The sequence below is a fragment of the Chiloscyllium plagiosum genome, unplaced genomic scaffold (genome assembly GCF_037043375.1).
Source record: "Chiloscyllium plagiosum isolate Xiang-an unplaced genomic scaffold, Cpla_swu_hap1 HiC_scaffold_25, whole genome shotgun sequence".
Taxonomy (NCBI): Eukaryota; Metazoa; Chordata; class Chondrichthyes; order Orectolobiformes; family Hemiscylliidae; genus Chiloscyllium; species Chiloscyllium plagiosum.
This window is the reverse complement of record NW_028270163.1, coordinates 51,550,241-51,565,541: the sequence shown is the minus strand read 5'-3', so window position 1 is coordinate 51,565,541 and position 15,301 is coordinate 51,550,241. Positions and strand designations below refer to the sequence as shown.

Below are 15,301 nucleotides of genomic sequence, written 5' to 3'. Positions count from 1 at the left end.
CACAGCAGTGAAAATGTCATCCTGGAGGGAGATGAAACATTTGCAAGAAAATCGAATAGCTTAGTAAACCGACCAACAAGCTTTATCTACACCCCAAGCTACAGATTTTCGTAAAACTTTAAACCTTCCAGTCTGCCCAAATAGCTATGTAAAGTTATCGGCACTTCTGCAACCTGTTCACCCCATTGTTTTTAATGTTTGCGCACATTTCACATGTCTTGCAATTATCAGATTTTGTTCACTTCAGATTGGATGAGGTGGAGTTTTAAGCTGATTCAATTTATTTATGCAGTCTGATACTTTCGTATACAGAAGGCAAAACCAATTAAAGTGTTATTGAAGTAGTTCTTAAATAATGTATTTACTATTTTCCCTACTTATTCGAAACAAAACAGTAGTGGCAATTATAAGTAAAAATGGAAAATTGCACAACATATTTTAATAACCACCAAGAATATCCAATTTTCTAGTGGGAATCTTTCTATCAAATCTTATTTCTGCATCCATCTTCCAAATTTGATGTTTGAAGCTATGGCTTTCTCAGTCCTTGTAAGAGTTGTTTCTGGTTCTCAGCATAGCTTTCTGTTTTCCCGTACTACTGCCTATTGTCAGTGTACACTTACAGGTTATGCTCCCTGAAACTTTTTCTGCCATACTATATGCTACTATTTGTGCTTCTAATTTTATTGATGCCATTTAATAGTGTGTTTGTCAGTTTAAGTGTACACATACCCCTTGTGGGGAGATGGGACCTGAATGATGCGCATCTCCCTCTCCCAAATCAGCTATTTCAGTGAGAGATTAACTTTGAGGATGGTGTCATTTCATATCAAAACAAGTTCCAATGTTTGCTATAGCAATTAGAGATACTTCGACAAACATTGTAATTAATGTGTTTTTTTCATAGTGTTCAGCGATATTACAGACTTGATAGCGAAACCACAAAACCACCAGATGACAGGAACCGATACTCCGGAAGCATTTGTTGCAACTAAATTTAACAAATATATTGCTGAAATGTGCAAAAACAGATGTGCACTGAAGTCAGTTTGCAAAATAAATAAGCAAAATAATTTTATTTAGTAGTTCTGTGCCTATAAGGTAGTTTTGGGTCATTTATAAATTGGACTGTTGGTTTTCTTTTACCACTAGTTATGTCAGTGCTATCTAGTAAGTTAATTTATTGCTGCGGTTTAAACATTTTCTTTGCTGAAAATAATGTCACAGCTGTTCCATTTTTAGGTGCTAAAACTTCATCCACGGTTATCTCCAATTAAAGTGGGTTTGGACATGGGCAAGGGACCTACAGTTGAGTTGCGTCAGGTATGTTTGTGAAGAACTCCAGAAACAATGAAAATAGGCCACTGATCAACTGTCTTTCCCGATGATTTTGATTGCATAACTTGCTTTGTTCAAACCAAGTTGCAATCACGTGGCCTTGCAACATCTGTTACACTGTTCTGAATTTTTAAATTATGTTTGAATGCAAATAGCGTATTTGTATTCAGTAATAAAGCTTTCATCAGCGAGGACATTTTGCTCTATGTACTTTTGGAACCTGAACAATCTATCTAAACGACAGTTTGTGGTCATGCTACACCGTGGAATAGTTTACACAAATAAGAAGATTTATTTTGTGGCGGGGGAGGGGGGGTAGAATTTTTTTTTTATTCGCAGAATGTGGACAACTCTGGCCAATCCAGAATTTATTGCCCAGAAGGCAGTTAAGAGCTAACCACATTGCTGCAGATCTACAGCAGACTTGGGTAAGGACAGCAGTTTCCTTCCCTAAAAGACATTAGTGAACCAGATGGGAATTTCCACGATCAACAATAGTTTCATGGTCATTGATAGGTTAGTTGCAGATAGATAGGACAGTGAAGAAGGCATTCGATATCCAGCCTTAATTGGTCAGAGAATCAAGTAAAGAAGTTGGGAGGTCATGTTCTGGCTGTACTGGACATTGGTTAGACCACTTTTGGAATATTGCATGCAATTCTGGTTTCCCTCCTATTGGTAGAATGCTGTGAACCCAGGGGTGGAGGGTTTGAGCTATACGGAAAAGCTGAATAGGTGGGGATGTTTTCCCTGGAGCTTTGGAGGCCGAGGGGTGACGTTTTAGAGGTTAATAAAATCGTGAGGGATGTGGATAGGATAAATAGACAAAGTCTTTATTCTGGGGTGGGGGTGTCCAGAACTAGAGCATAGGTTTAAGGTGAGAGGGGAAAGATTTAAAAGGGACCAAAGGGGCAACTTTTTCATGCAGAGGGTGGTGCGTGTATGGAACGAGCTGCTAGAGGAAGTGGTGGATTTTTATTGAGTTCACATTCCACCATCTGTCATGGTGGGTTTTGAACTTAGGTCCCCAAAGGATTACCTAGGTCTCTGAAATAGTACTTTAGTAATATTACCACTAGTCCTTCCCAAGCTCAGTCAATTAAGTAATTAAAGAGAAAATGTTATATTTCTGTACTGTAAATGATCTTTGGAAATTAGATTAGATTACTTACAGTGTGGAAACAGGCCATTCGGCCCAACAAGTCCACACCGACCCGCCGAAGCGCAACCCACCCAGACCCATACCCCTACACCTAACACTACGGGCAATTTAGCATGGCCAATTCACCTGAACTGCACATTTTTGGACTGTGGGAGGAAACTGGAGCACCCGGAGGAAACCCCACGCAGAGACGGGGAGAATGTGCAAACTCAACACAGTCAGTCGCCCGAGGCGGGAATTGAACCCGGGTCTCTGGTGCTGTGATTAAAATAACTGTTATACTTATATAAAAAGCAAAGTGTTGTAGCATATGGAGACCCAGACCATTGAAAGCCTGAAGGTATTGTTAGATGGTTTTTCTTAAAGCACAATTTCTATTCTCTCCCTTCCACTACCAAAAACAGTTTATATTGAGCAGCAACCCAACTATGAGTTTTAGCAATTACTTGTCAGAAAACTTGATCACAAGGTGACAATATGGGAAGAGGGCAACATAGAACAATACAGCACAGAACAGGCCCTTCGGCCCACGATGTTGTGCTGAACATTTGTCCTAGCTTAAGCACCTATCTGTGTCCCTATCCCGCTTAAAGGTCACCAATGATTCTGACTCTGCCACTCTCACAGGCAGCACATTCCATGCCTCCACCACTCTCTGGGTAAAGAACCTACCCCTGACATCCCCCCTGTACATTCCACCCTTCACCTTAAATTTATGTCACCTTGTAACACTCTGTTGTACCCAGGGAAAAAGTCTCTGACTGTCTACTCTATCTATTCCCCTGATCATATAAACCTCTATCAAGTCACCCCTCATCCTTCTCTGTTCCAATGAGAAAAGGCCTAGCACTCTCAACCTATCCTCGTACGACCTATTCTCCATTCCAGGCAACATCCTGGTAAATCTCCTCTGCACCCTCTCCAAAGCTTCCACATCTTTCCTAAAGCGAGGCGACCAGAACTGCACACAGTACCCCAAATGTGGCCTTACCAAGTTCCTATACAGCTGCAACTTCACCTCACGACTTTTGAATTCAATCCCTCTGCTAATGAACGCTAATACACATAGGCCTTCTTACAAGCTCTATCCACCTGAGTGGCAACAAAGATCTATGAACATAGACCCCAAGATCCCTCTGCTCCTCGACCTTACTAAGAACCCTACCGTTAACCCTGTATTCCGCATTTTTATTTGTCCTTCCAAAATGGACAACCTCACACTTGACAGGGTTGAACTCCATTTGCCACCCCTCAGCCCAGCTCTGCATCATATCTAAGTCCCTTTGCAGCTGACAACAGCCCTCCTCACTATCCACAACTCCACCAATCTTCGTATCATCTGCAAATTTACTGACCCACCCTTTGTCTCCCTCTTCCAAGTCATCAATAAAAATTACAAACAGCAGAGGACCCAGAACTGATCCCTGCGGAACTCCACTTGTAACTGGGCTCCAGGCTGAATAAAATGCCATCTATCACCACTCTCTGACTTCGACCGGTTAGCCAATTCTCTATCCAACTGGCCAAACATCCCACTATCCCATGCCTCCTGACTTTCCACATAAACCTACCATGGGGAACCTTATCAAATGCCTTACTAAAATCCATGTACACTACATCCACTGCTGTACCCTCATCCACATGCTTGGTCACCTCCTCAAAGAATTCAATAAGACTTGTAAGGCAAGACCTACCCCTCACTAGTCCATGCTGGCTGTCCCTAATCAAGCAGTGTCATTCCAGATACTCATAAATCCTATCCCTCAGTACCCTTTCCATTACTTTGCCTACCACCGAAGTAAGACTAACTGGTCTGTAATTCCCGGGGTTATCCCTATTCCCTTTTTTGAACAGGGGCACAACATTCACCACTCTCCAATCCCCTGGTACCACCCCCATTGACAGTGAAGACGAAAAGATCATTGCCAACAGCTCTGCAATTTTCTCTCTTGCTTCCCACATAATCCTAGGATATATCCCGTCAGGTCCGGGGGTCTTGTCTATCCTCAAGTTTTTCAAAATGTCCAACACATCTTTCTTCCTAACAAGTATCTCCTCTAGCTTACCAGTCTGTTTCATACTCTCCTCTTCAACAATATGGTCCCTCTCATTTGTAAATACTGAAGAAAAGTACTCATTCAAGACCTCTCCTATCTCTTCCAACTCAATACACTGTCTCCCACTACTGTCCTTGATCGGACCTACCCTCGTTCTCGTCATTCTCATGTTTCTCACATACGCATAAAAGGCCTTGGGGTTATCTTTGATCCTAGTTGAAACTTTATTGCTGGAACAGCACAGCAGGTCAGGCAGCATCCAGGGAACAGGAGATTCGACGTTTCGGGCACAGGCCCTTCTTCAGGAATGCAGAAGGGCCTGTGCCCGAAACGTCGAATCTCCTGTTCCCTGGATGCTGCCTGACCTGCTGTGCTGTTCCAGCAATAAAGTTTCAACTTTGATCTCCAGCATCTGCAAACCTCACTTTCTCCTCGTTATCCTTGATCCTACCCGCCAAAGTTTTTTAATGCCCTCTCTTAGCTCTCCTAATCCCTTTCTTCAGCTCCCTCCTGGCTATCCTGTATCCCTCCAACGCTCTGTCTGAACCTTGTTTCATCAACCTTATGTAAGCCTCCTTCTTCCTCCTTACAAGACATTCAACCTCCCTTGTCAACCAAGGTTCCCTCACACGACCATCTCTTTCCTGCCTGACAGGTACATGTCGTATCTGTTCCTTGAAAAAGTTCCACATTTCAACGACATCCTTCCCTGACAGCCTATGCTCCCAATTTATGCTCCTCAGATCCTGTCTTGCAGCATCATATTTACCCTTCCCCCAATTGTAAAACCTACCCTGTTGCACGCACCTATCTCTCTCCATAACCAAGGTGAAAGTCACAGAATTGTGGTCACCATCATCAAAATGCTCACCCACTAACAAGCCCATCACTTGTCCCGGTTCATTGTGGCCTCCTCTCTGGTCAGATAATCTACATACTGAGTTAGAAAAGCTTCCTGGACACACTGCACAAACACTGCCCAGTCCAATCTACTTGATCTAAAGAGCTTCCAATCAATATTTGGGAAGTTGAAATCGCCCATGACTACTACCCTGTGGCTTCTGCACCTTTCCAAAATCTGTTTCCCAATCTGTTTCTCCACATCTCTGCTGCTATTGGGGGGCCTATAGTAAACACCCAACAAGGTGACTGCTCCTTTCCTATTTCTGACTTCAGCCCATACCACCTCCAAAGGCAGATCCCCCTCGAACTGCCTTTCTGCAGCCGTTATACCATTTCTAATTAGCAACGCCACCCCCCCCTCCTTTTTTACCACCCCGCCCCAATCTTACTGAAACATCTGTAACCAGGAACTTCCAACAACCATGCCTGTCCCTCTTCTATCCACGTTTCCGTGATGGCCACAACATCGTAGTCCCAAGTACCGATCCACGCCTTAAGTTCACCCACCTTATTTCTGATACTCCTTGCGTTGAAGTATACACACTTGAGCCCATCTGTGTCCACAAGTATTCCCTGTCAGTGCTACCTTCTCCCTACATTCTTGGACATCCTGAAAAACAGCTAACCTACTTGCTGGACTACAAGTCCGGATCCCATCCCTCTGCCAAATTAGTTTAAACCCCCCCCCCCACGAAGAGTGCTAGCAAACCTACCTCCCAGGATATTGGTGCCCGTCTGATTCAGGTGCAACTCGTCCTGCTTGTACAATTCGTTAGCATTTTGGGTAGGTTTTTATTCTGTCAAAAATAAAAGCAGAAGCAGCTCTTTTCAGGTCCATCCAAGAGGTAAAGGATTTTCAGCCATTATCCTGTCTTCACTTTAGATGTTCACCTTTGCTATTTTACCATTTAGTTCCTTTTTTTTTAGGTATGTGAGGGGCTATTCCGCAGTATCTTAGAGAAGAGAATCACAGTGTGGCCTGGCTATCTGGAAACCATGCACACATCATTGGAGCAACTAATCATGAAGTAAGAAACACTGTTTCTCATTATAATTGAATAACTTTGATGAGAATTCTTTAACTTAAATAGTTTCTTTTTGTATTTGTTCATGAAAAGTGGGAGGTATAGGTAAGGCTAATATTTGTTGCCCACCCTAATAACCTTTTGAGAAGGTGATGGTGACCTGCACTCTTGAACAGCTGTAGTCCATCCTGTGTAAGTACATCCACAGTGCTGTCAGAAAGTAAAGGGTGGTTCCAAATTTTTAACCCAGTGACTGAAGGAATATCAATATATTTCAAAGTCATAATGTAATGTGACTTGAAGGGGAGCTTGCAGCAGTATTACTGAATAGTCCCCAGTAGCTTCTGCTTACAGCTAAACTTAAAGACTTTTAAAAAAAGCTGGAAAGCCTGGTCTATGAGAGCTGGCCACACCCAGCCGGCTTCCACTGTTCCAACTTTTTAAAAAAAAAACCAAGACCTTACAAGCTGTTTCCCCAGGTGGTGTTCAGTATTCAGCGTACCACCTCTGCCTTATAACTCAGCTTCAAAAAAAAGGACAAAATAGCCTCTTGAAAACCACAGCATTGTATCTCATTGTGCTATCAACAAACCTTCATTTCTTTTCATTATGACAAAGCAGCTGAACATCTTTTAACCTAAGACTCTAAACAAAGAAACTCTTGCAGTACATCCTCAGATTGCAATGATTGGCTTCTAACAGACTCAACCACTTTTTTTAAAACCATATATGACTCCTTCAATGGTGGAGTCCTTTCTGATTTCATTTAACTTCAATTTTGATAAGGGCTTTTTTATGCTATGCTGTAAATGTTGCCTTAGTATCAAAGGCAGTAATTTTTTTTCTGTAGAATTCAGCTGCTCTGCTCATACTCAGATCAAGGTTGTAAAGAGGACAGTAACTAAGTGGCCCTGGTGAAACCCAAACATTGATTATTGCTGTGTAAGTGCTGTTTGATAGTAATCAGCAAAAATCTTCATTCAGGTTGTGCAATTTGTCATGCTGTGTTGTAGATGCCAGTTGTAACTGTACTGGAATAGCTAGTGGTGCGGCCAGTCTTGGAGAAGAAATCTTTACTACCACACCCACCTGTTGACAGGGCCTTTGCTGTTTCAAATGTTTTAGCTGTTTATCATGTACATTGAATCAAATTGGCTGTAGTCTGGCATCTGTAATATTGGGGACGGAGAGGGAGCAGAGATGGATCATCAGCTCACCACTTCTGACAGAAGATATTTGCACAAGTTTTAGCTTTGTCTTTTGCACTGATGCGGGAGGGATCTCATCATTGAGAAGGATGCTGGTAATGAGAATAGTTCAGCCTCGTTAACAGCATTCTTCTCAATGATCGGAACCCTCTCACATCAGTGCAAAAGACAAAGCTGAAGCTCCTCAAACATCTTTGGTCAGAAGTGGTGAGCTGATGATCCATCTTCACTTTCTCTCTGTCCCCAATACTACAGATGCCGGACTGCAGCCAATTTGATTCAGTGTACATGATGGGCTCCCCACCATCCTTTTAAAATTTATTGTGCACATTTGTCTAAACCCTAAGCCTTCTATTTTCTGAAGAAAAGTTTGTGGAATCAGACCATTCTGTTCCCCCTTTCTATTAGCTGTCAGTAAACCAAAGTAGCAGTATTGGGCTTCAGTAGTTCATCACAAACTAGCTTTTTTCCATTTGGTCCTCTGCTCAGTATAAAGATAAATGTTACAAATCAACAAAATTAGAAAGAAAGCTAATGGATTACTTCTATGCAATTTGGTCTTATGGAGAACCATATCTTGGAAAAATATTAGTAGCTCAGTGATGCAACTTCTTTATTAATGAACAAACTAACCTGTAAATTCAGAAAATAAGCCATCGTGATTCTGCAGAAATAACACAATATGTTTGGTCTCCCTGCATTTTTTTAAGGACATATATCAAATTAATTCACCACTGTGGAAAGTTAAGTCTGATGATTAATGGGACAATTATTTGTTAAGATTATTTAATTAGTTAAATGGGCCACAACGCACTGCAACACCCAGAAACCGTGAAAAGCTGAGGGAAAACACCTATACAATGTATTGAGGAGTAATGCTTACCTAATAAGTATAATCCACTGATTCCTGCACAACAGACCCTAAACAGGAAGACTCAAGCCACGTATCAAAGACATTTCAGAGAAGACTTATCGGATGGGTTAGTTAATCTTTAAATAACTTGCGTCATGGAATCAGTGGCCTCCAATTTTGCAACTGCAGCAAGAGTGGTGAAAGCAAGGGCACATTGGCTGCCAGGAAGGTAAATTAATTCTTAAATAACTTACCTTGTTGGATCAGCAGCCTCCATTTTTGCAGCAGGAGCAGTGAGAGCAAGTACCGGGGACTGCCGGGAAGGTAAACTAATCCTTTAATAACTTACCTTGTGAACAGACAGAGCAGATGCGGGACTGCCGAATAAGTGAGATGATATATTTGAGCAGTTGCTTTACCCGAAACACAACTGAGAAAGTGTCTCCCACCCATCCTCCTCTCTAACCAAAAGGTTATGCGCTGATTCGGTAAGGTTACTAGTCTTTTTGTCAATAGTCTCTTTGTGAATTCAGAACAGTATGAATAGATATTAGGGCAGTTGCATGCTCCTCATGTTGGATGTGGGAAGTAAGAGTGAGCAATAGTGTCCCCACTGACTTCATCTGTAGGAAGTGCACCCAACTCGAGCTCCTCTGAAAACAGATTAGGAAGCTGGATGAACTTTGGATCATTCGGGAGGTTGGGGGGGGGTAATAGACAGGAGTTACAGAGTGGTAGTCTCACCTCAGGTACAGGAAAAAGGTAGGTGGGTTACAGTCAGGAATCCTCTGGCCGTTCCCCTCAATAATATGTATACCATTTTGGATACTGTTGGGGGGACAACATAGTGGCCAGGTCTCTGGCAATGAGCCTGGCTCTGTGGCTCAGAAGGGAAGTGGGGTAGAATAGAAGAGAGCTAGTGGTAGGCAATTCAAATTAGTAAGAGGAACTAGCAGGAGGTTCTGTGGTCGTGAATGGGACTCGTAGAAGGTATGTTGTCTCCCAGATGCCAGGGTCCGGGATGTCTCTGATCGAGTCTGAAGGGGAAGGGTGAGCACCAGAAGTCGTAGTGCACATTGGCACCAATGACCTAGCTAGGAAAAGGGATGAGGATCTAAAAGGCTCTTTCAAGGAGTTCGGTTGGGAGCTAAAAAGCAGGACAAGCAGAGTAGTAGTCTCAGGATTACTACTGGTGCCACGTGCTAGTGAGGCAAGGAACAGGGAATGAGTGCAGCTTAACACATGGCTACAGGGCTGGTGTAGCAGGGAGGGCTTCAGATATGTAGATCATTGGGGTACCTTCTGGGGAAGGTGGGACCTGTACATGAAGGAAGGGTTGCACGTAAACTGGAGGGGCACTAATGTCCTGGGCGGGAGATTTGCTCGTGCACTTTAGGAGGGTTTAAACTAGTTTGGTAGGGGGATGGGAGCCAGAGCTACAGCTCAGAGGAGAAGTTAGTTGTTGAATGGGCAGAAATAGAATGCAGAGTGTCTGTCAGCAAGGATACACAGTTGATATGGCAAAGGGATGGGTTGAAGTGTGTCTGTTTCAATGCAAGGAGTGTCAGAAGTAAGAGTGACGAACTTAGAGCGTGGAACAGTATTTGGAACTATACTGTTGTGGCCGTAACAGAGACATGGATTTCACAGGGGCAGGAATGGTTGTTGGATGTTCCAGGGTTTAGATCTTTTAAAAAGAACAGGGAAGGGGCTAAAAGAAGAGGGGGAATAGCATTGTTAATTAGAGATTGCATCACGGCTGCAGAAAAGGAGGTCATTGAGTGTTTGTTTACTGACTCAGTATGGGTGGAAGTCGCTAACAGGAAAGGAGCAGTAACTTTATTGGATGTTTTCTATAGACTTCCCCAATAGCAGCAGAGAGATGGAAGGACAGATTGGACAGCAGATTTTGGAAAGGTGCAGGTGTAACAGAGTTGTGGTTATGGGTGACTTCAACTTCCCCTATATTGATTGGAACCTCCTTAGTGCAGATGGTCTGAATGGAGCCGTTTTTGTCAGGTGTGTCCAGGAAGGATTCCTGACTCGATATATAGATGGGGGGAGGCCATATTGGCTGTGGTGCTAGGCAACGAGCCAGGCCAGGTTTCAGATCTCTCGGTTGGAGAGCATTTCGGTGACAATGATCACAACTGCCTCACCTTTACCATAGCCATGGAGAGAGTTAGGAACAGACAGTTTGGGAAGGTATTTAATTGGGGGGAGGGGAAATTATACTGCTATTAGACAGAAGCAGTAGTGTATAAATTGGGAACAATTGTTCTACGGGAAATGCACAACAAAATGTGGAGGCTGTTTAAGGAGCACTTGTTACGAGTGTTGGATAAGTTTGTCCCACTGAGACAGGTAAGGAACGGTAAGGTGAAGGAGCCTTGGATGACATGAGCAGAGGAGCTTCGCGTCAAAAGGAGGAAGGAAGCTTACTTAAGGTTGTGGAAACAAAGATCTGGCAGAGCTTTAGAGGATTAGAAGGTAGCTAGGAAAGAATTCAGAAATGGACTGAGGAGAGCTAGGAGGGGGCAGGAAGAAACCTTGGCGGGAGGGATTAGAGAAAATGGGTGCGCTGAAAATTCTGGGAAGCATCAAAATAGGTCCCCAGGGCCGGACCAGATACATCCAAGCTTACTATGGGAAACGAGGAATGAGATTGCTGCGCCTCTGGCGATGACCTTTGCATCCTCATTCTCTACGGGAGTAGTACTGACTGATTGGAGGGAGGCGAATGTTATTAATCTGTTCAAGAAAGGGAATAGGAAAATCCCTGGAAATTACAGACCAGTCAGTCTTACATCAGTGGTAAGCAAGGTACTGGAAAGGATTTTGAGAAATAAGATTTATGACTATTTGGAAAAACATAGTTTGATTAAAGGTAGTCAGCAAAGCTTTTTGAGGGGCCGGTCATGCCTCACAAGCCTTATTGAGTTCTTTGAGGATATGACGAGACAAGTTGACAAAGGTTGAGCAGTGGATGTGGTGTATATGGAGCCAGTAAGGCATTTGATAAGATTCTCCATGGTAGGCTCATTCAGAAAGTTAGGAGGTATGGGTTACAAGGATATTTGGCTGTCTGGATACAAAATTGGCTGGCCAAAAGAAGACAGCGAGTGGTAGTTTTAAGTACAGATTTGAGATGGCCCATGGAATCCCTTGTGGACTCAGACCTGTAAGCCTTTCTTGGTTCGTCCCGGAGATCGTACTCTTTGGTAGTCTGGAATAAAAATCTCTTATAGACAGTTTAGTTTAATTTTATCTTCCCCTTTGTTTATCAGTAGCATCACTGTTACAACATAACACCGATACTCATAAGCAAGAGCAAACTTTGACCATAAAATGGCTTCTTGACAGATTGTGTCAGAATCTCTTCAAAGTTAAATTTAGAATAATTTTTTAAGTTAGGAGCAGACTCCTGATTATTATCATAAATACATAATCATTCTGTACCTGGGGCTAAAAAGTTACCATAGGGTTGTATTTTAAATGATTCATGAACTCGAATTAAACATGCTTTCTTTTCAGGGTTGTAATTCAAATAAGACAGAAGATATGACTAGTTAGAATTGACAGTGGGGCAATCATGGTCTGTAAGAACAGTCAATTAAAGCTAAATTAATATTACCTTTCACAGAGATTGCATTTCGCAATCAGCGATGGCTACACAAAATCATCATAAAATTCTCTCACCCGCTCTCTCTCACCCGCTCTCTCTCACCCGCGCTCTCTCACCCGCGCTCTCTCACCCGCGCTCTCTCACCCGCGCTCTCTCACCGGCGCTCTCTCACCGGCGCTCTCTCACCGGCGCTCTCTCACCGGCGCTCTCTCACCCGCGCTCTCTCACCCGCGCTCTCTCACCCGCGCTCTCTCGCTCGCGCTCCCTCTCGCTCGCGCTCCCTCTCGCACGCGCTCCCTCTCGCTCGCGCTTCCTCTCGCTCGCGCTCCCTCTCGCTCGCGCTCCCTCTCTCACGCGCTCCCTCTCTCACGCGCTCCCTCCCTCTCTCACGCGCTCCCTCCCTCTCTCACGCGCTCCCTCTCTCACGCGCTCCCTCTCTCTCGCGCTCCCTCTCTCTCGCGCTCCCTCTCGCTCGCGCTCCCTCTCGCTCGCGCTCCCTCTCGCTCGCGCTCCCTCTCTCTCGCGCTCCCTCTCGCTCGCGCTCCCTCGCGCTCTCGCTCGCACGCTCTCACGCGCTCGCTCTCTTTTACAGAGATTGCATTTCGTAATCAGCAATGGCTACGCAAAATCATCATAAAATTCTCTCTCTCGCACCGTATCTCGCACCGTATCTCGCACCGTATCTCTCTCTCTCTCTCTCTCGCGCGTGCTCTCTCTCTCTCTCGCGCGTGCTCTCTCTCTCTCTCTCGCGCGTGCTCTCTCTCTCTCTCGCGCGTGCTCTCTCTCTCTCGCGCGTGCTCTCTCTCTCTCTCGCGCGTGCTCTCTCTTTCTCTCGCGCGTGCTCTCTCTTTCTCTCGCGCGTGCTCTCTCTCTCTTGCGCGTGCTCTCTCTCTTTCTCGCGCGTGCTCTCTCTCTCTCGCGCGTGCTCTCTCTCTCTCTCGCGTGTGCTCTCTCTCTGTCTCGCGCGTGCTCTCTGTCTCGCGCGTGCTCTCTGTCTCGCGCGTGCTCTCTGTCTCGCGCGTGCTCTCTGTCTCGCGCGTGCTCTCTGTCTCGCGCGTGCTCTCTGTCTCGCGCGTGCTCTCTGTCTCGCGCGTGCTCTCTGTCTCGCGCGTGCTCTCTGTCTCGCGCGTGCTCTCTGTCTCGCGCGTGCTCTCTGTCTCGCGCGTGCTCTCTGTCTCGCGCGTGCTCTCTGTCTCGCGCGTGCTCTCTCTCTCTCTCGCGCGTGCTCTCTCTCTCTCTCGCGCGTGCTCTCTCTCTCTCTCGCGCGTGCTCTCTCTCTCTCTCGCGCGTGCTCTCTCTCTCTCTCGCGCGTGCTCTCTCTCTCTCTCGCGCGTGCTCTCTCTCTCTCGCGCGTGCTCTCTCTCTCTCGCGCGTGCTCTCTCTCTCTCGCGCGTGCTCTCTCTCTCTCGCGCGTGCTCTCTCTCTCTCGCGCGTGCTCTCTCTCTCTCTCGCGCGTGCTCTCTCTCTCTCGCGCGTGCTCTCTCTCTCTCGCGCGTGCTCTCTCTCTCGCGTGCTCTCTCTCTCTCGCGTGCTCTCTCTCTCTCGCGTGCTCTCTCTCTCTCGCGCGTGCTCTCTCTCTCTCTCTCGCGCGTGCTCTCTCTCTCTCGCGCGTGCTCTCTCTCTCTCGCGCGTGCTCTCTCTCTCTCGCGCGTGCTCTCTCTCTCTCTCGCGCGTGCTCTCTCTCTCGCGCGTGCTCTCTCTCTCTCGCGCGTGCTCTCTCTCTCTCGCGCGTGCTCTCTCTCTCTCGCGTGCTCTCTCTCTCTCGCGCGTGCTTTCTCTCTCTCGCGCGTGCTCTCTCTCTCTCGCGCGTGCTCTCTCTCTCTCGCGTGCTCTCTCTCGCGTGCTCTCTCTCTCTCTCGCGTGCTCTCTCTCTCTCGCGCGTGCTTTCTCTCTCTCGCGCGTGCTCTCTCTCTCGCGCGTGCTCTCTCTCTCTCGCGCGTGCTCTCTCTCTCTCGCGCGTGCTTTCTCTCTCTCGCGCGTGCTCTCTCTCTCTCGCGCGTGCTCTCTCGCGCGTGCTCTCTCTCTCTCTCGCGTGCTCTCTCTCTCGCGCGTGCTCTCTCTCTCTCTCGCGCGTGCTCTCTCTCTCTCGCGCGTGCTTTCTCTCTCTCGCGCGTGCTTTCTCTCTCTCGCGCGTGCTCTCTCTCTCTCTCTCGCGCGTGCTCTCTCTCTCTCTCTCTCGCGCGTGCTCTCTCTCTCTCTCGCGCGTGCTCTCTCTCTCTCTCGCGCGTGCTCTCTCTCTCTCGCGCGTGCTCTCTCTCTCTCTCTCGCGCGTGCTCTCTCTCTCTCTCGCGCGTGCTCTCTCTCTCTCTCTCGCGTGCTCTCTCTCTCTCTCGCGCGTGCTCTCTCTCTCTCTCTCACGCGTGCTCTCTCTCTCTCGCGCGTGCTCTCTCTCTCTCGCGCGTGCTCTCTCTCGCGCGTGCTCTCTCTCTCTCTCGCGCGTGCTCTCTCTCTCTCTCGCGCGTGCTCTCTCTCTCTCTCGTGCGTGCTCTCTCTCTCTCTCGCGCGTGCTCTCTCTCTCTCGCGCGTGCTCTCTCTCTCTCTCTCTCTCTCGCGCGTGCTCTCTCTCTCTCGCGCGTGCTCTCTCTCTCTCTCGCGCGTGCTCTCTCTCTCTCTCTCGCGCGTGCTCTCTCTCTCCTCTCCGCGTGCTCTCTCTCTCTCTCGCGCGTGCTCTCTCTCTCGCGCGTGCTCTCTCTCTCTCTCTCTCGCGCGTGCTCTCTCTCTCTCTCTCTCGCGCGTGCTCTCTCTCTATCTCTCTCGCGCGTGCTCTCTCTCTCTCTCGCGCGTGCTCTCTCTCTCTCCGCGCGTGCTCCTCTCTCTCTCGCGCGTTGCTCTCTCTCTCTCTCGCGCGTGCTCTCTCTCTCTCTCTCGCGCGTGCTCCTCTCTCTCTCTCTCGCGCGTGCTCTCTCTCTCTCCTCTCGCGCGTGCTCTCTCTCTCTCTCGCGCGTGCTCTCTCTCTCTCTCGCGCGTGCTCTCTCTCTCTCTCGCGCGTGCTCTCTCTCTCTTCCGCGCGTGCTCTCTCTCTCTCGCGCGTGCTCTCTCTCTCTCGCGCGTGCTCTCTCTCTCTCGCGCGTGCTCTCTCTCTCTCTCTCGCGCGTGCTCTCTCCACTTCTCGCGCATGCTCTCTCTCTCT

General features: G+C 47.0%; 1 protein-coding gene and 1 long non-coding RNA gene across 4 annotated transcripts in view; one reads left to right on the top strand and one right to left on the bottom strand.

Moving 5' to 3' along the window:
• LOC122562266 (uncharacterized) overlaps nucleotides 1–6,343 on the bottom strand; it is a 34,561-nt gene extending 28,218 nt beyond the window's left edge. The window contains exon 1 of the long non-coding RNA XR_006315271.2: nucleotides 6,174–6,343. This is a non-coding gene — a long non-coding RNA (uncharacterized LOC122562266). The remainder of the gene's footprint in view (nucleotides 1–6,173) is intronic.
• Nucleotides 1–15,301, top strand: part of polg2 (polymerase (DNA directed), gamma 2, accessory subunit) — a 78,237-nt gene that overhangs the window by 51,343 nt on the left and 11,593 nt on the right. For all 3 annotated transcript variants that reach the window (XM_088000728.1, XM_088000727.1, XM_043715038.2), the window contains 2 exons: nucleotides 1,243–1,323; nucleotides 6,388–6,488. In XM_088000728.1, the coding sequence (XP_087856854.1) occupies nucleotides 1,243–1,323; nucleotides 6,388–6,488 (182 nt within the window). The remainder of the gene's footprint in view (nucleotides 1–1,242; nucleotides 1,324–6,387; nucleotides 6,489–15,301) is intronic.